The following is a 25,503-nucleotide window of genomic DNA, read 5'->3' on the forward strand; positions in this document are numbered from 1 at the left end:
TATTGCGTTTTTGATCGCTGGGCCCATTCAACTCTAGAGGAGAAGCTGTTTGCTGTGCTTGTGCATAAGTGACTTCTGTTTGTTTTGATTGATAGTCGGCATTACTTAGTTTTGAAGAGGCCCCCCTGCCTCTGTAATCTGCCTCACAGCATGCATGTGAATGTATTGGTTTATGTTTGTAATGGACAGTCAAAAAGATGTCCAGTACCTGGTGGTGAGGAGAGAGTAATGCCAGGTAAAGACATTACTAGCATAGTCATAACGACTGCTTCTGTAATGAACCCTACAGGTGTCATTTAAAAGGTATGGGTTGTTATTCCTATTTTTGTTGACACTGTGGCTTGTAAAAGTGATCATACCACTGAACTACTTTGTTGATCACGTTCTACCATCAAACATTGATGCTTGAAATTGAGAATATTATGTGATAAACCGACACAAAGTGCTGTATAATTGTTAAATGGTAGGAAAAGGATCCTTAAAAGTGCGCCATGTTTTCATGTTACCACCTGATAGGATCACCTTTTGATGCAGCTACAGCTGCAAGTCTTTCCCATAAATAAAGAAGTGGAAGCTGGGATCAACATCCCTCTGACTTACATTTTAATAATGTGCAGTGATTGGGATGCTACAAGTTGCCTTTTGGGCATCAGCTGATTTTTCTCCAGTATTTATGATGTTTACATTGAGCTTGAAGTTGTTTCAGATGCATAATTCAGTGAACACTGCTGAAAAGCATTGTTGTAGTTGAACCTTGTCAAGATGTGAAAATTTTGAAGCGATATGAATACTTTGCAAGCCCCTACAAATTATTTCATTAGTTCCCAGATTCAATGTGACTGTATTTGTAGTTGGTAATCATCTTTTTCTCTTTTTAGACTATATTTATGTAAATTCTTTGTGCAGATAATCAAATGTGCATTAGGTTTAATTAACCAGTCATTCATTTAAAATTGATTGCTCTGCTAAGTAAGGATTATTTATTATATACAAATGATAAAATTAGGGCATCAATGGAGACCAAGCTCTCAGATATTTTAATTTCAGAGGATCGCTCCTAAGTGTATGTCCACTAGTGTTTGTCTAAATCACACACAGAAACACGCGTACATAAGGCATGATATATGCACAGCAAATTTGCTGCTCCTGGGGTCTTGAGCCGCCAAAGCCAATCATAGATGTCGGTGTGAAGCGGGTAAGCCTGCTCCAAGCCCCCACAGTCCCTCTCTACATCGGTGCTGGCCACAGACAAAACGCATGCCTAATGGCACTCTGTGTGTCAGTGGGTGTGTCGGCGTGTGCTTGTGTGTGTGTGTGTGTGTGTATCGCGCGGATAGCTGTATGTGTCAGGGTTTGTCTAACGCACACTGACTAGCAGGGACACCCATGCAGGGCATTTGTAAACAGACACAGGGCAATCGTTCCAGCAACATTGAATTAGGTATGCACATATAAATATGCAGACACACACACACACATTTGGCTTTAGAGCTTGGCATGGGGTGCGATGGATCAGTATGTGGCACACTGGCTCACCTCAGAAACCTCTGAAAACAATTACTGCTCTCACAGAGCTGCTCAGGGCACAGCTTGGACTAATAGACTGGACTATTTAGACAAACCGGACTGAGCAAAATTTGTTAAATCTAAAGAAACTGGTGAGAACATATTCTTTAAAAAACATAAGGAAATAAAGATTAAGCATTGCAGTCTTGCATTTTCTGTCCAAAAAACAATTGGGACTCATTCACATGTGTACAAGTCTTTTTTTTTTTTTCCCATGCGTATTTGTTGGTGTATTTGTTGGTTCTCATGTTTAATATGTACGTAAATGAGAGACAAAGAGTGTTTGTTTCCGTTCACATGGACACAGGGCAATATGTGCGTAGCCATATGCTAATGCTGGTCTGGCTCTGTGTCTCTATCTCTCTGCAGGGCCCAGTGCCGGGGCCTTTGTGAGATAATCAGCATAATTCTTTTGACAAATACACATGGTTATTCTTAATTAGTATCACACACTGTCCCCCTGGCTTTACTCTGCCTCTCTACCTGAACATCAGAACACACGCAAACGATCAGCCGCACACATGCAGTTGTAGGGATCCAAGAGTCAGATGGTTGGAAAACAAAACGTGTTCGGATACACACCTGTTAGTATACATGCAGACGCATTCACAAAAACCTGATGACACATCATGGAGGCAGGAGCTCCTTCTGCAAAGGCTTTTTGTGCAGAAGTTCAAACTGTCTGATGGACTCAGAAGGAGAAGGAAAATTAAATAGATTGCTTTCTTGCACTCTGTGCTCAAAGTTGTGTTGAACTCTGTTGGATTGATGAGGGCTTTAATCTCTAAATTAGTACGACCTCTTCCTGTCTTCTCTGCCCATATCATTGTCTTCCTTTTTTCTCCCTCTTTCTTATTTACGCTGTAAATCATTTCCCCCGTTTCTTTTCACGTCTTGCTCCTCTCTGTTGCATTTTGCATGATTAACTGGTGACTTTGATCATCGGCGCACATATGCATACGGTGGAGTTCACTGAATTTGAGTTGACAGGAACCCTTTCCTTTCATATCTTACTCTCCGACTCATAATGTGATCTTCATAATCTGCCCATTTATTTTTCCCTCAGAAAAACGCATAATATACTTTTTTTTCTTTTTTTTATGAAAGTTTGGATTTTTTACAGCTACAGCAGGTAGAGCTTTCATGCCAGATGTAGAGATAAACTTTTTTTATTGTTCTGATTATTAGCTTGGTAAACCATAAATTGGTACAAACAGAATAGACTTGAGGCACAAATCAACTGTGAAAGTTTACATATGTCCCTCATTAGCATCACTCAAACAAATGGATCTCTGTTTGATAATCATCCTCCAATAAGTCAGTATTAATGTTTGAGCTCTAAAATTCATCTAACAAAATCGTTGTTTTTTTTATGACATGGTAAATGCACCTGTATATATAGATGCATCTCTGTAAATTTGAATCTCAAAAGCTATGTATTTCAGTTAAAAATTTTAAACTTTAGTTATAATTGTTATTTAAAGTGGATTTTCAATAGTTTGGATGACTGGGTTACTGACAATGTAAACTGTGTTTTTTCAGAATAATACGGTATCACATATTTTTAGAACAAAAGTGTCATGTTTTGGTCAGATCTTAGGACAGAAATTAATTAATCATTGACGCATTTCGTAAGGAGAATAGAGAAAAAAGTTTATTGTTAAAGAAGCTGGTTGTTCAAAGTAAATGAAAAGTTGAGTGGAAGGAAAAAATGTGAAAGGAAGCAATGCACAAGCATCAAGAATAACTGCAACCTTCTGAAGATTTTGCATCACATGGGCATACTTTTCAGCCACCTAAAATTTCAAATTTGGAAATCCTCTTTATGGATTGTACATTATATCCTCCCCCCTTTCTTTTTTGAGAAACTTAAAATTAGATTTTAGTTATTAACCAAATAAAACTAAATGCATAAAACATAAGTGTGTGACTATGTTTTAAAACACACGTATATCATGTGAAGTGAGTCAGAAGATTCAAGCAACACAGATTTGTCAGTGTAATCAATTAATATATAATGGTGTAGGGTAAAGTAATTATTTTCTGTTTTAACAATGGTGTATATAATGTTAGATGTTTTATGGAGAAGATGCATGGATAATATAAAGCTGATCAGTTTTAGGTAGTTGAGTTCCTCAAATCAAATTCTGTTTTGGACCCAGTATAATCTTGTGAAGGCTCTGGAAACGATCCAAAAACCAGGGGAAAAAAACACAGAAAACTCAAAACTCAGTCACTTTATTCATATAAATTTAAGTCAGAATATGTGAAACCGGACAGAAACTTTGAAGACAGAAGGTCGTTCCTCCCTCTGCTTAAGTTTGGTTTAACCTAGTTAAGTTAAAAAGATTTTTTTTCTCCGTTTTATTTATTTATTTTTTGCAGATATATTTTTTGCTTGTGTTACCAACAAATTCACCAACTCCTTGGTTTCGTTACATATGTTCTCAGTATGAACGCAAGCATGTGCATGTATCACAGTAAAGTAGTTATTGTGGGAGCTGTTAATGCAGTGGAATAGTTATGTATTTCAGCAACATTTAATAACAGTCTGTCCACCTGCTTGTGTGTGTAGGTGTGTGCATGTCTGTGTGTTGCAGAGAGCAGCCTGTTAATGTGGTGTGTTTCAGTGATAAAGTGTTTGAATGCATTGCCATCTAGAGGCATGTAGCAGAGTCTCCACGCTCCTATAAAATCTGCCAGCGCCAGATGCTGCTATTGACAATGTGCATATGTTAACCGCTTTATAGGCCACATGCCTCACATATTTCACTGGCTTTTAAGGTAGAGAGATCTCTCATTCTGGCTCACTTAATCTGTCTCTCCCTTTTGCCACATCTATCTTTTTTTTCCTCTGCAGCTTCGGCCTCCTTCACTCTTTCTTTACTTAACTCAGTTTCTCTTTTCCCCTCCTCCTCTTCCTTTTTTTATCTACTTCATTGGTTATTAGCTAACCCACATCTTACTGTTTCTTATCAATCTTTCCTAATTGCCTTCCATGTGTTGCCTTACAAAAACTTTTTTTTTTTTACCTTTTTTTCCACTACATCCTCCTCTTTCTCTCTTTTCCCACTCTCTCACCCCTCCCTGTCTCATTGTGGCTCTCCCTCCCTCTTTTAGTGAGAAGTGCTGTGATTTGCAGAAGGATTTAGCTTGTGTCTAGGTGTCTAGGGGCTTATTAATCCCGTTTTACTGTGAATGAAAAATATGTTGGCTTCCAGACATGAATATAGTGAGTACACGCGTTCTGGTTGTTGTTCAGACAGTTCAGCCTTGGTGCCACGCCACGGTGATTTGTCGGGGATTTCATTTGATTCAGTGAAAATTTGAGCCTTTTTGATCCTGCTATAGCTGCACTGGAGTGGGTTACCAGTTAATCTCTTTACATATGCTCTGTTATGTGCAAGCAAAATTTGATCTGCAGACTCAACACTTGAAAGAAGCATACCCTCCTGTGTTATGCATTCACACGAACGCAGAGATATCACTCTCATAGCTGCTTCAGAGCTCCCAGTTAAAAGAAAACACAAAGACTGGGAATAAATGCTACATCCTGGAGCCTACTGCTCCCAGACTTCCATGTCATCGCACGCCAGGGCCTTTTGAAACAACAGTGTGTCTTTTATCAATTAGTAAATGGTGTTTTCACTGTATCACACACGCATACACACTTTTCCTGCATCTGCCAGGGTGTTGGGATGGGTCCCACTGCCTAAAGCTACTGGCACACACCCTGGTTTTGTGTGTTTGTGTATATGATATGAAATGGTGCATGTGTGACATAAATACTTAATCTGGAAGCTTTGAGTTCTCCCACCAGGGACAGCCGATTGCCTGCCACGTTTCTCTCTGCCACTAAGGCATGTGTTTCTTACTTGACCATGGCAGTCTGGATGTTGAAACACTGATATCACAAATCCCATGTTATGTCATCTTAGTTTCTGTTCTTCCTTTTCACTCCTCTTTTAATAGTTGATACTCTGGTTCCATTCACACAGGATTTGTGTGAACAGTAACTAATTTCCTCTGGCTGGCTGTCAGGTTGGCATTTGTCCCAATTGATCAGCTTTCCTCTGTTGTCTTTTCACTATTTCACATTTATTCTTGTCTTAAAACCATCTTTCCCTATATGTATCCCATTTATAACAAGTGAAAATTCTTCAAATTGTGACTTTTCTGAATACAACCATAATGATGGACATGTCAAAAATAAGACTTGAATTTTGTTATTGTTTTTATAATGTCATAAATACTAACAAAAATCAGTTGGCACTGCATGATTGGTTAAATTTTGCATTTTAATTATGCCCTCTATGTTTATTCAAAATAAAAATTTATAAGTTTCAAGTTTGAATTTCAAGTGACAAAATGCAGCCTTTCTATGTTCTCCAACCCCTGGATCCAAAATGGTCCAATTGTGTGTAAACATACAGCAGTAAAATAAAATGAAATAAAGTTTTAGTTTTAAGCACAGCAAAAATCACTGATCAATGTGATTTCACCACTAATCGTTTTTTAAATGTTGGTGCTTAGTCACTCAACATTCCAGTTAATTTTAGCCTTTACTTTAAAAGACATTGTACCAAAAATTGTTCCGAGTGCCGCTAAAGACAGCGGTTTCTTGTATCACAGTTTGAAAATAATGGTTCTATAACTTGTTTTCTGTCTCTCAGGGTTCAGTGTTGGAGGCAGCAGTCTTCGGTCTTGACCCATTCAGTCAGTACCGTCTTCGCGTGGAAGCTGTGAATGGGGCAGGTAGTTTGGAAGCTGAAAAGGAAATTTTAAATATCCGGAGTGAATAGTGAGATAACCCTGAGGGAGTCTGATTGTGTTTTGTACCACTTCAGGCAGCGTTTCCAGTCTGTGGGTGGAGGTCAAGACCCTGGAGGCTTCTCCGACTGGCCTGGGGAACTTCACAGTGGAGCAGAGAGAAGAGGGCAGAGCGTTGCTGCTCAGCTGGGATGAGCCACTGGCTCCGAATGGAGTCATCACGGTACGGAACCAAGACCAGGGTGGGAGGGTTTGGTGCCTATCTCCAGCAGTGACTGGGCAAGGGGCGGGCTCCTCCTTGGACAGGTTTCCAGTCAATCGTAGAGCAACACAGGAGAAATAACGTGCATGCACACACTCACTTCACAACAAATTAGAGAAAACAATTAGCCTGTTTCTGGACTGTGAGAGGGTCTGTGGAACGCCACATAACCATCAATTTAGGAAAAAAAACTTCATAGAAAACAGTTGACAAGATAACACAAATTGTTATTATCTTTATGGAAGTCTGTACCTTGGACTCAGTTGCGTAGTTAGTTGGAACACTGATTGATTTACTGTGTATGCATGGATCTGGGCTACACAAAGTTTTTTTCAGGATCTGGTCCATAACGTGTCTGTCTTTAAGATGGTTTGCCAGGGTTGCAGAGTTTTTTTCTAGTCCCCACTCTGTAGCATAATATCAGGACTTATTGGCATCCTGCGGCTTTAACTGTTTGTCTGCTCTTTTACATTTGAATTTTTGTCAAAAGAGGGTTGCAAATTCCCATCTCTGGACATGCTTCCCAAATTAAAGGAGTTCTAAATTTTCATCAGCAGCTGTGAGGATGTGTTGAGCTTCAGGGGGATGGAAACAGTTAATGTTGTAGGAAGTATCTTTAAGCAGTTTATTTATATTTATATATTGAAACATGGATTATTTTAACCATCCTATGTGAGACAAAATGACAGACTAAGAGTAGGGTTGAGGTCATCATAGCAGCAACATTTAGATGCTGTATTGGTTCTCCTTTGTCGTTTATTGTAGCTGATATTTTTGACATATTTTTATTAAATCTGCAAGTACTTCAGTAATACAACAAACACACATCGTGAATGGTAGAAAAAACTCTGCACAGTGTCCCATCTGCAAAGTTTCTGACTGTCTTCTTTCCCATATCCATCCATCCAGATGTATAATCTGTACAGTGAGGAGAACCTGGAGTTCAGCGGACTTTCAAGGAGTTTCCTGTTTCGTCGTTTGGAGCCGTGGACTGTTTACTCTCTGACTCTTGAAGCCTGTACTGCAGCAGGCTGCACGCTCAGCCCTCCTCAGCACATCACCACTGCAGCTGCCCCACCGGCTTCCCAGCTGCCCCCTAGGCCTCTTTCTGTCGGCGCTGATCAGGTGTCGCTCACCTGGGATCCTCCATCACAACCCAATGGGCCAATTGGAGAATATTCTCTGCTTGGAAGGAGTTTGGAGGAGAGGGGAAAGCTACGAAATAATGAAGAGGATACTGATGGAGGAAAGGTAGAAGGAGTAATGGTTGTAGTTAAGTATACTGCAATAACCAATTAGTCAATTAATCACCTGGTGTATTTAAAATAGCTAGATTATTTTCATTCCCATGAATGAAAATGTTTTGTTTACAGAATCATCTGATCTATTTTATTTATGGTTTTGATTATCTATTTTCTGTTTTATTTGGTAGTTGGTGTTTTAAAATTAATGTTTATTGAGTTTTGAGAAAACTAACTAGCATTATTAAGCCATTATCAAAATTTTACTTGAAAATTGTCTCAAAACAACAGTATTGTCGTGTCTCTCAATACATAATAGTATGAGTCCGTAAAATTTGTTATTGTGACAGGCCTAATGGTGACAAGCCTTAACATTCAACTTAAAGTTTTCCTGAAGGAACATCTTAGGGTTTGGATTTAACTCTCATAGTTAATAACAATGCAGTTCCATCTAGAAGAACGTGCTTTTGCAAAGTTTATTTCTGTCTCAAATAGAATTTAATTCTTAACTTAAACACCTACCTTCATCATCAATCATGTCTCCTACAGGTGCTCTTCACAGAATTATCCCCACAGGAAGCTGAGGGTCTCTCCTACACAGTAACTGGTTTACGTCCCTGGACCCAGTACGAGTTCAGTGTCTGTACTCACAACCCAGCGGGACACACCTGCAGCCCCTGGGTCACTGTAACAACCCGTCAAGCCCCTCCTCGTGGTCTAGCCTCTCCGACAGTGAGACACGTCCATGGTCGGCCCAGTGAGGTGGTGGTGTCCTGGACTCCTCCGTTGGAGCCAAATGGGGTTCTGCAATCCTACAGGATTCAGAGAAATAATGTCAACTTCAAGTTCAGTTTTGATCCAACTATCCTGACCTACACAGACGAAGACCTGCACCCGTTTTCAACATATAGGTATTAAGTGTTTTTTGTTTCCATTAATTTATCTCTCATCATATGTGCAGATTTAGTATAAAATAAACAAAAAATCTTTAATTTATTCTCCCATAGCTATTCAGTGACAGCCTGCACCTCGGAGGGATGTACAACCAGCCCCCATACCAAAATCACAACGCTAGAGGCCCCACCCGAGATGGTGGAACCCCCCACCGTGGACGCCATAACTTCACATCATATAAACGTTTCATGGAGTAAACCTCTGATGCAGAACGGACAGGTGACAGAATATGTGCTGAAACTGAACAACAAAGAGGCGTATCGTGGAGGAGACCTCAATGCAGCACTGTCATATCTGCAGCCACATACATCCTATCAACTGGTTCTCTTGGCATGTACCAGCGGCGGCTGCACCGCAAGCAGCTCAAAAACCGTAGTTACTGAGGAAGCTCCCCCGACTCACCTGGCTGCCCCAACTCTTAAGGTGCTTTTTTAAATCTCTAACTTGAAGTTGAAACCAATTTTTTAGTCAGTGAATTATTGAAAAATCATTGAAAAATCTGTACGAAAGACAGAATACACATAGTGTTCAATTGTGAATTTCTTTTTTTGTGCAATATAAAGAACTTTTTATTGATTTCTTGTTATTTTATTATTACCTCTCAACCTTGTTTAACGTATTTTTCTTCAACTACATATCAGGTTACTGGCCCAGAGTCAGTTGAGATTACGTGGAGACCCCCCGATCGTCCTAATGGGATCATCACCGGTTACGAGCTGCGCAGAGATGGTGAAGTTATCTACATCGGCAGAGACACGCATTACCATGACTTCACTCTCATACCAAGTATGGAGTACAGCTATGTTGTCATAGCCAACAATAGCAAAGGAGCTGTCAGCAGCAAAGTAGCCACAGCAAAGACTCATCAATCAGCCCCGTCTGGTGTAGGTTTCCCAACACTGACATCACTGGAGGCAACCCAGGTGGGTCAATCTTTTTTAAACGACTCCAAATCAAGAGCTCTAGAAGTTGTGGTTGAACATTTTTGACGCTGTTTTGTTGTTTTTCTTTCCAGGTCGCAGTAGAGTGGCAGACGCCAGCTCGTCCTAATGGAGACATTGTGAGCTACTCCGTGTATCTGAGAGATCCAGTCCATCTTAACATCACCAGTTCTGTCTTCACTCCAGAGGACAGCGCCTTTTCTGACAAACGAATCATTCTGCATGGGTTGGGTCCCTACCGTAGGTCAGTCTGAGTGGATTTCAGTCACGTCCACTTTTTCTTCCTGTCTCCAACAGGTGAGGCCTGGTATGTTCAGCTTGACGATTCAATCATGTTCACAGGCAGAAAGACTTTTTTTTACCTTTGCTATCGGGGGTGAAGAGGAAATCACATAAAAGCTGTATTTACGCACTTATTCTGGTGTATCATCTTCAAACTGCTTCACATTTGTGCACTACTTTGTGCTGGCCACATAACATCCCTCATTTGTGGGTATAATGCTAGAAATGTGGAAAACTTTGCAAGATGGGTTTCACACATCAAAAAGACAAGTCAAGAAAAAGCATTTTTCTTTAAATATGTCTGATCTAGTCTATTGTTGGACATACTTCTTTTTTTGTTTTTGTTTTTTCCCCACCAGGGGGTCCTTTTTGTGGGCTCTAGTGTCCCTTTTTTCATAGTAGGCTGACAAGAAAGGGGGAAGGAGAGGGGGGAAGACATGCGGCAAATGTCGTCGGGTCTGGGAATCGAACCCGTGACGGCCGCGTCGAGGACTGAGGGCCTCCAAACGCGGGGCGCGCTAACCTCTACGCCACCGGAGCACGCCCCTTGGACATACTTCTTTTAAAGAAATTTCCCATGTACATTCCTTCTCTTAAAAATATGTATTTTAATCTCTGTAGGTATGAAGTGAGGGTAGAGGCTTGCACAGAACTGGGCTGTTCCTCCAGTGACTGGTCCTCCATACTCACACTGGAGGCTCCCCCTGCTGGTCAGCCGGTGCCACTCTTAGATCTCACCTCTGACCCCCACACCGGCCTGCAGACAAGCTTTCTTCTCACCTGGTCTCCCCCGGGCCAGTCGAATGGTAGGATCCTACATTACGAGGTGCACCGCAGGCAGGATTCCTCGGAAACAGACAAGACGAGTTCAGCAACAGTTGTTTACAGGAATGCCTCTACATCATTCAAAGATGGCGGACTCCAGCCTTACACAGCATACCAGTACCAGGTAAGATGAAAGGTGTATTTTGAAAAGTTTTAACTATACAAGAAAAGTAATCTAGGCGAGTAACCTATGTTAGTACTGAAAGACTATTTTATATAGATAGTTGGGTCTGGGTTAGACATCCCCAAAAATACAGGCTGCAACAAAGATGTAAACACTATTTGACACAAAACAGAGTAAATTCAGGTTGAGCCTCATTATAGACAGGACTGTGAGGTTTTGCAGTAAAATTTATTTGAAACACCTTGTCTTAAATACAATAACATCATGCTACAGCACCATGTTACCCAGCACCTATTATCCCCACCAGTCACAAACACACTAATACACATTCACATAACTAATCAGACAGGTGTTAAATGGAGTAGTCCATAATCATGCTGTTGTGCTTGTGCATTGGCACACTAATTGACAGGTTAGCCCTTTGGAAGCAACAATAACATTAGCATTCCTGCCTGTCAGACGTATGAGCCGAGGCCAGAGAACGGATGTAATTGATTGAGTTTGCCTGATTGTGGTGCCGTCTTTATTTACGAGACTTCTAATTTATGACATGAGGAGGGAGTGAAGGAGGGGCTTTGGGAGATGACGAGCGGGCAATGGAGCCATTAATCACCAGGTCCTCTGAGCACCCCACTTCCTGATTACCAGCCAGCCAATCGAATTAACTGTTAGCCTGCTTGGTAACAGCGCTCGTATTGGAAAGACCTTTTAATGGTGACCGCTACATGTCCCTGGAGAATTTGGGAGTGGAGGGGGGATTGAAGTGGGTGGATAACATGCTATGTGAAACTTGGTGATGATCGTATACAGTTGTGTTCTGTCATAGTAAGCATCAAGAAACTGATTTTCTACCAAAAACCTTCCTCCAACCACTTTATCTCACTTCTGTTTTCTGTCTCTTTTTCCTTTTTGTTTCCATTAGCGGACCTAGCTGTTCACTCAGCCATCCACCTGTTTTTAATTCTGTGTTGATATCTGGCCGCTGCACTTTCTCTGCATGTGCTTCAAGCGTACACAAGGACGAGTCAGTTCAGTGTAGCACACCACAGCTCGTAGAGAGAAATCATATTAGGCTAATTACACTGGGTCATAAGCTCCTATTGACAGCTTTATGCGTGCTTTTAATTACTGCCCACTTTCACACAACTTAGCCCCTTCACCCCAAGTAGATGCACCCGCCAAGTTATTGTGTCGGCCTATCAGAGCACTAAAACCGAGCCTGCTGTCCCGCCATCCAATAAAAATGCTCAAATCCTCCCTGGAAGTGTACTGAAGTCGTTTGTTGCCATGGCGGCTCTTTTGCTGCCGTGGCAGCTTGCAGGATATATTTTTATTTTGTGTCTAACAAGGCAAATCATGGCCCAATAGGAGGCAAGAAGACAAGAGTGGAGAAAAGGTAGTAAAAAGTTTGTAGATGATATAAGGACGAAGGCATGAGCTGTACCTTTTTAACACTGGATCAAGGGCGAGGTGATGTGGGCTGACTTTAAATTTGAACATTTATTCCCTGTTCTGACTATGTGGCACGAACTTTTTATTATCACTCAAAGTCGTAAGTGGTCTTAACTTTGTTGCTATGGAGAAGAACATAGATGTTGCTGGGTAAAAATGCGTCATTCTTAACCAGTTTTGTTTCTTTCTGAATTCACACTGATGAGTTAATTCAAGTTAAGTGGAAAAAAGACATGCAGTGAGATCAGTTGTTTTTCTAAATGAGTAATTAATTACAATAATGGTTTTGGCAGTAGATGAGTTTAACATTGAACTTCACAGACAAGAACTAACTGCTCTCAGAAAGAAAAAATATGTATGAATTAATTCTCACATTTAATTGTGAAAATATAACTTTTGGTTAGCTGAGACCATTATGAAACACAGTAGTGGCAACGTCATGCTCAGGGGTGCGTACAGCAGGAAAACAAAACTTCATTCATCAGAGCACCTTCATGTGTTAGAATGGTCCAGTCAAGATCCAGACCTAATCCCAGTTAAGAATCTGACTGGTCCTATGCTATTTTGTGAACAAAGAATGGAGAAAACTGCTGTTTCTGTATGTGCAAAATTGGTAAACTGGTTTTTAACTTTCTTTTTAAAAGAAAGAATATGAAATAGGTTTGATTGTAGATTAATCTTACTATTTTTCTACCAATGCTGCCTTTAAGTTTCAGATGAAAACATGCTTAGGTTCTTTCCGGAAAAGCAACATGTTAACATGAACAGATTTGATCACTTTGATCACTAAATATTTATTCAATATGTAACTAAAATCTCAGTGTTTTTTCCCCTATTTTGCACAAAGAACCACTTTATTACATTATTTCTACAGCTTTAAACTAAACAGCCAATATGGATGAATAAAATAAAAAAGTCTCTTTACTCTATTGATGTAAATAATATGTTTTTATAAAAAGTGATTGTGTTAAAAGCTACAAACAGGAGCCATTTGTATTACTATCTTTCTCATTGTTGAACTATGAAAACTGACCTTAAATTAGGAAAGTGCTTGAGATATTGGCGTGTGTTTTTTTCATCAAATACCTCTTTGATGTGACCTCTTCATCAAAGAGGTCACATCAAAGAGGTATTTGATGAATTCTTGGAATAACCTGATAGACCTGCTCCTCATTTAAAGTTTCACCACTGTTCCATGTTTTCTCTAACATGGAAAGAATTGCATCTTTCTCACATTATTCTACAGTGAGAGAATAATGGCTCTCACTGTAGTTCACTGGAATCCCAAAGTTTTAGAAACTACTCTGTAACACTTTCCAGATCGACAGATATCAGTTAGTGTGTTTCTCATCTCAAATTACTTTAGCATGAGACATGATGTGTTGCTTTCAGAGATCATTTGGCCATTTCCAATAAAAAAATTTTAAGGAACATACATTTTCAATTGCATACATTGGAATCCCTTAAAGCTAAGAAGAAATACGTTATCACTCTGGTTTCACAACTTGTATCTTGCTTCTCCTGCTTGCATCTTCACATCTTTTCATCCTTCCCTCCTCCTCCCAATCTCAGGTCTCTCCATCTTCTGCTCTTCTTTCCCCTCTCCCTCCTCAGTCCATCTGTGCTGTCACTTAGATCAATCAGTCTGATTGATTACGGCCTAATTGACTATTATTGAGGTTAATTCAACTCTTAACACACACGCAAGCGTATGCATACACTCGCAAATCTCGCCTTCATAGCCACAAACAACAAACCGTGCACACATGAACACACTTTCAACACTAAAGCTCAAAGCCATCCATCTGCCTTCTGCACTACTTCTGACAGGCTACAGATGACTTACACATGCAAATCTCCACCCCGCCTGACCCTGCGCTGTGTACACCCTCTAATTATACCCAACACAAGCACACAAATAAGATTACTGTGTATGTGTGTGAATAACTCCTTGATGAAGGTGAAAAGTAATTGTCATGCAGATATGTTAGTACTGGGATGCATGGTGAAAAGGTTTTGCTCTCACTGCTCATGGTAGTTTTGATGGATGGTCCATCGAATTGACTCGTACTCGTCTGTTGGTCAGGTGGATATTGGTTAATTAAGAGAAGCCTTCCTCGGTAACACTTCATAAAGTGTATTTTAAATGGCGACGATAGGGTTGGGCAGTAGTTAGTATCGCATATTACCTCTACTTTTTTCATGTGGTTTGATCACATTATTGAGCGATTGCGTGGTTTGTGACCAACAGGTGTGGGCTGTAAATTCAGTTGGTTATGCTTCCAGTCCATGGGTCAGTGGGAGAACTGGGCCTGCCCCGCCTCAGGGTGTCAGGCTTCCCATTTTCCTCGATGTTTCAGCAACCTCAGCAGTCGTGAACATCCACCCTCCTGCTCAACCCAACGGGATTGTGAGCCTCTTCAGAGTGTTCTCATTGGACCGCAACAACATCACTACTCTGGTAGCTACTGGATACAACATTTCACTTATTAGAATTGCATCTGTCTCTTTCGCAAACAACAATTTTCATTATTAAAAATTCAAAAAACCTCCACCTCATCCTGCCGCTTTTCTTTTCCTGCAGCTCTCAGAAGGCACATCCCATCAACAGACACTCCATGGTTTACATCCTTACACTCAGTACTTGGTGGGAATTGAGGCTTGCACTTGTTATCAGGTAAATATTATGCTACTTGAAGAGAAAAAGTGGATGCATCTGAATAAATGTAATATTTTTTTTAACTTTTTATTAAGTTGATATTTCAATTTAGGTAGTGAAATTCACATATAGATTGATTACACACAGAGTGATGCATGTTAAGTATTCACTTCTGTTAGTTTAGATTATCATAGCTCTAAGCTCAACTTGTTAGTAAATTAGGATGTCATATAAAACAAACTAAATATTTCTGATACAGAAATAACAGCCTATTAAATTGAATATTTGGTCAGGGCTCCTTTTGCATCACTGTGGCATTGAAGACATCAACTTAGAGTCCTGCTGAGGAAGCACAGTCGCTTTGATAGCGACCTTCTTCTCATCTGCACTGTTGGGACTCTTATTTATCATCTTCCTCTTTACCTCTTCCTCATGAAGCGCTCCAATATTTCCTGGTTAACAGCTGAGCTGGCTTTGAGCTTGATAAATCACAGTGTACCAACACATCAGATGACATGGCTCCGCAAATCCTAGTAACTGTGGAAACCCATGTGGTTTCAAACTACTTTTGCTGTCCTTGCTGCTTGTGGACATTTTTCTACAACCTTTTTCTTCCCCTCAATTGTGCATTAATGCCCTTGGATGCAGAATTTGAATAGTTAGGTTTTTTTATAGTGAGTTTATGTGGTTCATTGTCTTCTGCGCCGTTATGAAATCAGACATTTTTCACATGTTCACGTAGATCTTAACATAAACACAACAGATAATCTATATTAAAAAAAAATTTTTTATTGGTCTTGTGTTAAATTCAGATTTTCTGATTAACATAATCTTTGGTTTTTATTACCTGTAAGCCATAGTCAAAAAAATAAATAAATGCTTGAAAAGGACCCCTCTGCTTTTGATCAATATTTTGATTATTATTAATTAAATCAAGTAACTTTTTGAAGATATTCTAATTGACTGAGATGCTCCACTTTTGTGACACTAGTTGTAGCTTTGCTCCTCTTTGAACAATTCTCAGTGTTGTAGCCGGGGTCCAGTGAGGGAGCTCCACACCCTCGCTGCCCCCCCAGATGACCAGCATCCCCCTCGTCTCCTCACCCTGACGTCCCGCTCAGTCCAGATGGAATGGGACGAACCGACGGCGCCGAATGGAGTCATTGACAGGTGAGGAAAACTCTTAGAAGAGTGCCCATAGCTCAGAAATCAAACACACCTCTAATCTCACTCAGTGTCTGCGTGTGTGTCCAGCTGTGAGCTTCATATCAAGACATCCTGCCCTCAGCCCCCCCAGCCCGTACCGTTAGCCTGCACAGAGGGGCCAACAGAAATCTGTTTCTATGGCAAACAGCGGAGCTATAATGTTACAGGTAATTCCATGGATTATTACTTAAAAGTGACCCATTAGGCTTCCTTAGTATAGGTCTATGAGCTATACAAATCAATTTCATTATAATTTTTTATGAAATTATTCTAAGTTAATGAGATTTCACTCTGCTCAGTTCTGCATATTTTGAGTTCCCTTCAGAATGAACTGTTTTAGGACGTCTTGTCACTTTAAATCCAAATAAGTTGCTGCTGGCCACACCCCCCAACTCAACGTTTACACTCGCACTGGGAAAATGGCGGGAGACAGATGTGCAATTATACAACCGTATGTCTTTGAAAAGCAGAAGTGGAGCCTCCTGCTCAACCAACACGTTTGCAGGAAGTGGTTTCTGGATGGCATGTCGACAACTAAACACTTGTCTTTACCAGCAATCATTGCACAGCGGTAAAACCAGCTGACCAAATTTGCTGGAGGTTGCTTGGGTTTTTAGGTGGTGGGCTGGGCTCAGCTGGGGTTGCTAGGTAACAGCGCAGCGCCCTCAATTGTGACTTAGATTTCAGGAGATTTTTGAAATTGCTCATTTTCCAGACACCCAAAAATATAAACTCATCAGCAAAAAACAGCTGGGGGATTTTTTTTAGCACTTTGGCTGTTTTTAGGAGCAGCTGAAACCCAAATGGAAGGATAACAACCAAATGTGAATTTTTCATAAGTTTCCTCTAAAATATTTTCTGTTTCCAGACTTGCTTTACATCTTTAAAGTAAAATTCCATGAAATTACTATTATGATTATTAATTCTATTCTGTTCCTAATAACAGACCCCAGCAATCTATAAATCTAAGAATATCAGGAATCTTTATACAGATCATAGCTTATATTTATACAATATAAATGCCGAAGCATGCATGTTTTCACTAAAATAAAACAGTAATATTTCTGTATTTATCTGTGCAGGGCTCCAACCATACTCTGCCTATGAGCTGAGGGCTGCCTGCTTCAATAAGATGGGCAGCACTGCCTCCAACTGGACGGCCGTCAGCACACTCAGCGAACGTAACACATTTATTCAGTCCTCCTGAAGCCACAGCTAAGCACTTATAAGAAGCAGTAAAATACAGTATAAATGTGTTTGTCTCCCTGCAGCCCCCCAATATGTGTCTCCCTTCTCCGTGGACAGCAACCTGACCGTGATCTGGCTGGACTGGACGGACACTTTTTCCCTTAACGGGTTCCTGAAGGAGTACACCGTGACCGAGAGCCAGCTCAGAGTTTACACCGGCTTCTACAGCCACCTTCATATTCCACGCACCTCCCGGAAAAGTGAGGCTGCACACGCCAAACACATTCACATGCTTTGTAATAATGTGCAACTTCTGGAACACAATAATTCACAGGTTTTTCTTACATCAAAATTTTACTTTGATGTTTTGTTTTTTTTTCAAAGCTTCAATATTTTAGATATGTCTCTGTGCATCAATTGAGAAAAATAATTAAGTTTGTCTTCTAATATTGAGTTTTTGCAGGTTTATATATTTCTGCAGAGTCTATAACATTTAAAGCAAATAGTGACTCTCATCTTAAAAGCTTTGAGACTTTTAGAATTTGTTAGCCACTGAAAATCAAATTAAAAATATAAAAATAGACGACTCTTCTCAGGGAAAAAAACAGCTACAGTCCCAGCTTGAATCTGTTAAAGAATAATTGGAGGGAGCTGCAGATTTGGGTGATTAGGCTTAAAGTCTTGGAGTTCATCACAAAACACAACATGTAAAAACCTGGTCATCAAGTATTTGAAGTGTTTGATTAGTGTAAAATGAAGAGCTTTCCCATAATCGTTGAGAAGAATGTCAGTACGTTTTGTTATGCCACTCTACAGTAACTGGATATTTTTGTTTTTGTTTGTTTTTATTTGGAGGATAAAATGAAATATTTGCTAATGACACAACAGATGACATCCTCTGGTTGCCAGAATTGGGTTCAAGAGAGAGTGACTGAACGTTAATGTCCACTGCTTAGATTTCTGATTGCTCCTATTGTTGTTTTAAGTTGTGCAAACTCATGCAGAACAATATAAGTGTGTGTAATGTCATGAAATTTTAACTTGATATTTTCTGTGGTTTTCTTTGGGGCGGGGGGGTTTGTAGCTCTTTCCTTTCAGGTGACGTGTATCACAGACAGAGGCAGCGCCAGCACACCAACCATCAGATACAACCCAGCCACAGGCCTTGGTACCCCCTCTCCAGTGTCTTCCTAAACTACCTCAAATGTAGAAACAAAAATTAAAACTGCATGTGTTAGCATATTGACTGTTTTAACTCTTCTTTTTCTGTGCAGGTCCTCTTGAGCCTGTTGATGGTGATAAACAGGGCATCAGCATTTCAGCCACTCCCGTTTACTCTGAATTGTGGTTCATTCTGCTGTTTGTGCTGCTCGGTTTGTTCCTCCTTGCAATACTGATTGGTTTACTCCTAAAAAGGTATCGTCATGTAAAGTGTTTATGGAATATGCTTGTTTTTTGCTATTCATTTATCTTATTTAACAAAGAGGAATCGAAAATAAATCAGTTTTCTTTTCCTCATTTAGAACTTTGAGGAAGAATCCATCAGCCCGAGAGCGCCCTCCGCTGGTCATGCTTCAGAAGACCAGAAAGGCTGGAGGAGACACTTACAAGGTGAGGGGCAAAAAGAAGAGCAGCTCAGAAAAACAAGGTATTAAAAGATTAACGGTAACTGTACATAAAAAGGAAAAGAAGACTATCATGTAGAAGGTTAATACAGGTCAAACCATATCAATATTTTAGAAATGTCTAACTTGCTATATGACCAGGTTAACAACTGAAGCTGCTGGTGTCTCTCAGTTTAATAGAATGTCTTCAAAAAGCTGTTTTGTTTCTGTAATTCAAATCATAAGCTTATGATTATGAAACTTATGCGATGTACAGTTACATCAGATATTTCAAGTATTGATTTTTCTTTATTTTAAAGATTACAGCTTGCTGCTAAGTCAGAATGGACTTCAAGCCCCTTGAATTTTGTACACGTCCACTCTCCCTCAAAACTTTAGGACCTTGATGTGTAAATGAAATGCAATTTACTTTCTTTTTTTTCTTTCACCTGAGAAGAAGAGTTTTTCTGTATCTAAAACTCAGATATAGAGGATTTTTAGATCTGTTTCCACTCCAATCTTGCACATCCAGACCTTTTTCTTCTTGGCTCACCTGGGATGAGCTACAGTTGACCAAACTGTCGAATGGTCTTGGCTTTTCAATCCACTCATAGCTCAGCTCACACCTGTTGCTTGTCCATCTTTCTTTACCTTATCTTTTCCTTCTACTCAGCTTTGCATGAATCCACATTGGATTTAGCGATGACGTTTTGTGACTTATCCCTCTTTTGAACGATGTGAATGGACAACCAATGAGTCAGTGGTCTTGGCTGTGATTTTATTGGCTTATTTTTATAAGTTCTGCATAATAATAAATAAATAAATCTGTATAATAGGGGTTTCGCTTTTAATATTTGCATCTGTTTTAGATAAGCCTTTAAGTTTCTGAGATAAATCAGACTCAGCTTTTCTGTTTTATTTAGATTTCATTTAGGTGCAGTTATAACAGGGACTTTATTGATCAAATCCCAACTTCCAGAAGTTTGTGCTAGCAATGCTAACTACCCATTGCTAATCTACAATGTAGAAATTTCTAATTCATTAGAGGATCCATTAGTATATCACAAACAGACAACAGTCATGATGCCTTTTTATTAAAATTAGAGTGTTTATGTTCAGCCACTCAAGCAGCATAAAAATCATAAAAGAAGTACAATAACCATCCTCCAGATGTCAAATAACATATAATGAGCGAACATTTAAAAAAATTCTCATTCTCCACTGATGAGACCAAACATTCAGGTTTTCAGGACCCTCAAACATCTGCTTGGAGGGCTTCATGTATTTGCATATCCACATATTCATCGATTCCAGGAAACAGCTCTGTTAAATAGTATTACTATGACATGGCATTTTTCCTCTATAAATCTGAAGATAAAAGATAAAGATAATATTGTGCTCTGAGGCGAAATGTTTTATCTGTAAAGTATGTCGCCTCAATGTGCTGGTTACTTTTTGTTTCTTAAAGCAGCTTTTCTTTAAGGCGTATATTTTTGCTCTTTCTTCCTTCTTTTAATCTGTTTTTGTTTGTCTTTTTTATATCTGTTTCCACTCCAATCATGCGCTGCTCCCTCCATCCCGTCTAATCCTCAATCTTTTTCTCAGAGGCCCCGTCCTGAGCTGTGCTCTAAGCATCTTTCCGGCTCTTTGCTCCTCCTTGATCGCCCTACAGTAAGATAACTTTCTGTCTTCTTGTCACTGCCAGACCCCTAAATGTTTATCTCACTGTCCCCCTGCAGTTTGACACTGTAGCAGACTGTGTTGAGATCAGCAACGTTATACTTAAAAGCTACACTATGTACGCAGAGGTATGGGAATGTGGATTTTGGTGGGTTACCCTCCTGCGCATGTGCTCTGTGTTTGCATCTGCATGTTTTGTTTGTGCATGTGTGCATACCTCAGCCTTTCTCATGAAAACAGTGGTTTGGTTGTTGGGGTCACTGGGTGGTAAGAGACCAGTCTTTGAGCTTGTCTTTATATTTACACTGCATGTCAAAAAAAGTCACCACCTGGAGGGCAAGAGCTACCCACTGCATGATTATGTTAGTTATCTAACTCTCAGCCATGCAGTGAGTATATTTTGATTTCTTAAACAGCCATGTTGGAAGATGCATCCACTGGTAGAGAAAAACATGTTGGTGATAAACAAGCGAAGGAGGTTGCCGAAGTTACTAAATTAGATCTAGAACAACCCCAGTGTCTCCTCTAGGATTTCTTCTTTTAACTGTGATGGTGGGCTGTCCAAGTGGCTATATTCATGTATATATATCTAATTTGCTTTACATTGTTTTATTATATAATTTAAAAAAAAGAAAAACTTTATTCTGAAGGTGTAACGGCTTTTATTTTGGCGTGGCGATCAATTACCTGCAGAGGAAACCCTGCAGTGCATTAGTAAACACTGGACGGATGATGGGAACCCTTCTATCCACCCAGAAATGTGGTTTAAATGGTTAGTGATCACTTAAACATTTGATGAAGTGAAGTAGTTAAAACAACTGAGCACACTATTATGACTAATGGTGAAAGTAAGAACGTTTCCACAGGAACAATGTAAAGAGAATTCAAGTAACTTGGACCAAACCGCTGTGTAGTCTAAAGAAAACCACTAATCAGTGAGGCTAATATGAAAAATGTTTCAGTTTTCAAGGCAGAATAGAGATTAAATTCTGGAGTGATCTAAGAAGGTCATGTAGTTTGATGAGTCCAAACAGTCTGTGGTGGCAGCATTATGCTCTGGGGTTGCTGCAGTGGGTCAGGTCCAGGTTCAGCAACATTATCAGAGCAGCTGATTACTTGAATATACTGTATAAGCAGGTTAGAGAGTCTTTGTTATGTACTTGACAAGAATCTGGACAGTAATCGGATTCATCAGTCCTACAAGATGTTGGTGAAAAATGAAAACACTGGATGGAAATAAATGTTGTGACGTTGCAGAAGCTGATTTAAACAGTGCCACATGTTTGATGTAATCAAAGCTAAAATAGGTCCTACCAAGTATTAGAGTGTGTGACTTTTTCTGATATGGGACAGTGTGGCTTAAACTTTACACATGTAAATGGAACATTAATATAATACTTCAGACATATTTTACATTATTGCATAATTATAATCTATAATGAAACATTAATAAAAGCTTAATTCCCAGTAGTTAATTCCCAGGAGTTCCCCCTGTTGGATTTTTCTGTCTGAGAGAAAGATAAAGCATATTCTTCAACCAACTCAGTTTATATTCACACTTTGATTTCAAGGAGCAACAAATTCAGTGTTTCTGCAGTTGTCATTTTATTATTAACAGTAAGTGAAAAATGATTTCAAACATGCGGTCACTCTTGAACTAACTGTACCTCACAGGGTCTGGCGGACACAAAGATTGTTGGCAGCAGTTCGCGCTACAGCCCCATGTCTGTGCTGCGGGTTCCCAGTCAAACTGACCTGACTCAAGGCTACTCCCAGCATTCCCTGCACCGCAGCGTCAGTCAGCTGATTGACAGGAAGTCACTGATGGAGGAAGGATGCTGGGATAACCCACTGGGACATGATTCTGGACTGGTGAGGATAAACATGCGTTTGTTTGTTGTTGACCGTCTCTGATAGGAGTTTCAGGATCGACTTATTCCACTTGATTTCATAGATTATAATTTTCCAGTTTGCTCATTTTTACTTCCTTTTACATTCAGGGCCGTTTCAAAAGGTTTGTACAACTGCAAGCTTCCTTTTGTTTGTGGGAGATTTTATGTGATAAACCAAAACATTGTCAAATGAAAATCTATGCCTTTTTTTTACTCCTGTACCCCTCAGTAAAATTTAGTTTATCCAAGGTCACTTCTTTGTAGAACCACCTTTTCTGAAACTACAGCATAATCATCACCACAGTATAATGCTGCCACCACAAGGTTACTATGGTGGTGTTTTCCACCATAGTAACCTTTGTGCATCAAGATCAGAAAGTTAATTTATGTCTGATTCTATCAGTGCATCTTCTTCCACATATTTACTATGGAAGAGCAACTTATACCTTTTTTGCTACTCTTCCTTAGTGCTCTCTGCAAACAGTTTAAGAGGAGAGCCATGTCTTGGTAGCTTTGCAGTTGTTACCATTTTCAGATGTTAAATTGTTAGTATTCATTGAGATGTTTAGAGCTTTGGATATTAGACTGGTGACCTGACCCTGCTTTAAAATTCTCCACAACTTTCTCCCAGACTTGTCTGCTGGTCAACGTGATGCTGTTTGTTTGCTAATGTTCAACATGAAAGCTCTGTGGCCCTCATAGAAAAGCTGGATTTATACTAAGCTCAAGTTTAGCATGTTTCCTTCCACTTCACATTATGTGCTCCTTTGAGTTTGTCTATCTTATAAAATTCTGTTGCAGAATGAAAATCCACAGAGAAGGAAAAAGCTAAAAAGTGAAACAGCCCTGATAAACATTGGATGTTTCTTCTAAAAGGAAGACTGTGGGTATCATCATGGTTCTTTAAAACCAATTAAGCTGTGACATACCTAATAATCAGCATGCTGCTTCATAATCAGATAGCTTAGCAATGCACAGTGATGCTCTGCAACACCTGTCAGCTCTAATCTTACACAAAATATAGCGACCAGAAGGCTAAAACTGTAAATGCCATCTGATCTCCATTATAAGAGTTCAGAGGTTGTCAGTGACATCAGAAAATTGACGAGATGTCTGGAATTACAAACTATTACAAGTTACTAGTACTTGAGTATTTTTTCAAAGTTGCTGGCATCATAATGTTTGGATGTTGTGTGCTTTCTTTCAGTATGTGGAGGAAGATGAGTTTGTGGACGCCATCAAGGCCTTAAGCTCTGTGAAAAAAGAGCACAGCCTGTTCACCGACACTCATCTTTAGGACATCAGGCCTAAAGAGGCCAGACTGGTAACACTCACTCTGTTTGGTGTCTTCTTATTGTTACTGCTACAATAGAGCTAAGCTGTGTTAGCTGCAGTAGAGTCAGGGACACAATGTTTAAATTTAGAGCTCGCACATGGACTAAAGCCTCCATATCTGGTAACTTTATGGCATAGATGGTCTGTGAATGTTTAGGTTAGATTATGATTCCCTTTCACTGCTTGCCAACAGCTTATAGAAAGTTTAAATGAGTAAAATCAAAACAATCCATAAGTTCATGTCGATCAGTTCCTCACCTGGTAACTGTGTCTATTACCATATCTGTAATCAACACCATTAGGGCTTTAACTTAGACGGACACACGGCCTTCATGTTATTGTTGCTAGAGACATTTGCCAACTTTATTATTACAAATGTAGCTGAAATGTACAAATGTGTGTTGTCTGTTTGTTGTGATGTAACCTAAAGGCCCAAACTGAGATTTTGTCTTATTACGTTTTTGTGTATTTACTGCTTATTGCAATTCAAATGTAAAACAAGTGGTTGATGGTCAACTCTGATGTGTTTACCTGTTAATGTGATTGACTGTTACTGTTCTGTGGCTTACAGATTATTTCACTGTTCTGACATAGAGACCTGCAGTTTCAACTAAAAAAAGAGAAAAAGGAAACATCCTGTTTAGTGTTTTTATAGAAGTAAAATTATTATATCAAGATTCCACAGACTGGACCTAGAAACAGCATTTGACGCTTATTTAACCACTCATTTTAATGTTGATGGATTTTATATATAATATATATAATATGCTGTTATGACCAACCTTTGTTTTTTAAACACGGGCAGTATTATTTATGATTGTATTTTTTTTATTTATAGGTACTTCATAGATTGTGTATTTTTGGTGAATAATTAAAAAAATATATCAAAAAACAGAATTTTCTGGGTTTTTTCACAAACAGGAAACATAAACACCTGAAGTTAAAGTTTGCTCTCACAACAGCTTGTTACAAATCCATAATTATTATGTAAACCATGTGTGGTTAAAAAAAAAAAAAAAAGACAGACAGACTGAGTGCCAGATAAGAACAGTTTCATTTTTCTTTACTCCACTGTGAAGTGAAATGTCAGTATTTGAAAGCAGCAAGTCAACAAAAGATGCACAAATGCACCAGACCAATGTTTAAATAATAAAAAAAAAGATTTAGAATAAAAGGCAAAAGAAAACATCACTTGACAAATGTAAAAGTTTGTTCTATTTGATGAGGTTAATATTGTCTTGTTCATTTAAACATGAAATCCAAATACTTTCAACATAATTTTTTTAAATCCATATGTTGATGTCAAGAGGTGTGAGGGATGATTAAACAGAGTAACTTTGTGCACACAGACTTATCAAATGCTTCTAACCCCCCACCTGTTTCTGCACTAATGAAGCAACTTTACGTAAACTTCATGTTTTTATCCTGTTTTTGCACTTTCTGCTGAGTTCCTACAACACAGATATGCAAACAGCTGCACAACACCTTAGTCACCACACACACACACACACACGCACGGCCA

At 39.4% G+C, this 25,503-nt stretch overlaps 1 protein-coding gene across 4 annotated transcripts in view; it reads left to right on the forward strand.

Annotated features, from left to right (window-relative positions):
* The window catches only part of ush2a (Usher syndrome 2A (autosomal recessive, mild)), a 198,440-nt gene extending 173,566 nt beyond the window's left edge, over nt 1-24,874 (forward strand). Inside the window, exons 75-94 of one of the 4 annotated variants that reach the window (XM_044095875.1) lie at nt 6,240-6,321; nt 6,414-6,559; nt 7,508-7,849; nt 8,389-8,750; nt 8,847-9,216; nt 9,435-9,716; nt 9,809-9,978; nt 10,638-10,965; nt 14,669-14,878; nt 15,002-15,094; nt 16,101-16,246; nt 16,331-16,449; nt 17,365-17,463; nt 17,554-17,730; nt 18,555-18,638; nt 18,745-18,886; nt 18,994-19,081; nt 20,680-20,745; nt 22,429-22,626; nt 23,854-24,874. In XM_044095875.1, the coding sequence (XP_043951810.1) occupies nt 6,240-6,321; nt 6,414-6,559; nt 7,508-7,849; nt 8,389-8,750; nt 8,847-9,216; nt 9,435-9,716; nt 9,809-9,978; nt 10,638-10,965; nt 14,669-14,878; nt 15,002-15,094; nt 16,101-16,246; nt 16,331-16,449; nt 17,365-17,463; nt 17,554-17,730; nt 18,555-18,638; nt 18,745-18,886; nt 18,994-19,081; nt 20,680-20,745; nt 22,429-22,626; nt 23,854-23,943 (3,594 nt within the window). In that variant the 3' untranslated portion in view covers nt 23,944-24,874. Of the gene's footprint in view, nt 1-6,239; nt 6,322-6,413; nt 6,560-7,507; nt 7,850-8,388; nt 8,751-8,846; nt 9,217-9,434; nt 9,717-9,808; nt 9,979-10,637; nt 10,966-14,668; nt 14,879-15,001; nt 15,095-16,100; nt 16,247-16,330; nt 16,450-17,364; nt 17,464-17,553; nt 17,731-18,554; nt 18,639-18,744; nt 18,887-18,993; nt 19,082-20,679; nt 20,746-20,813; nt 20,883-22,428; nt 22,627-23,853 lie in introns of those variants that run through there. The other 3 variants (XM_044095869.1, XR_006368583.1, XM_044095889.1) reach the window with 3 other exon arrangements.
* Nucleotides 24,875-25,503: the final 629 nt, after the last annotated feature.

This window comes from Gambusia affinis, linkage group LG02 (genome assembly GCF_019740435.1).
Source record: "Gambusia affinis linkage group LG02, SWU_Gaff_1.0, whole genome shotgun sequence".
Lineage (NCBI taxonomy): Eukaryota > Metazoa > Chordata > Actinopteri > Cyprinodontiformes > Poeciliidae > Gambusia > Gambusia affinis.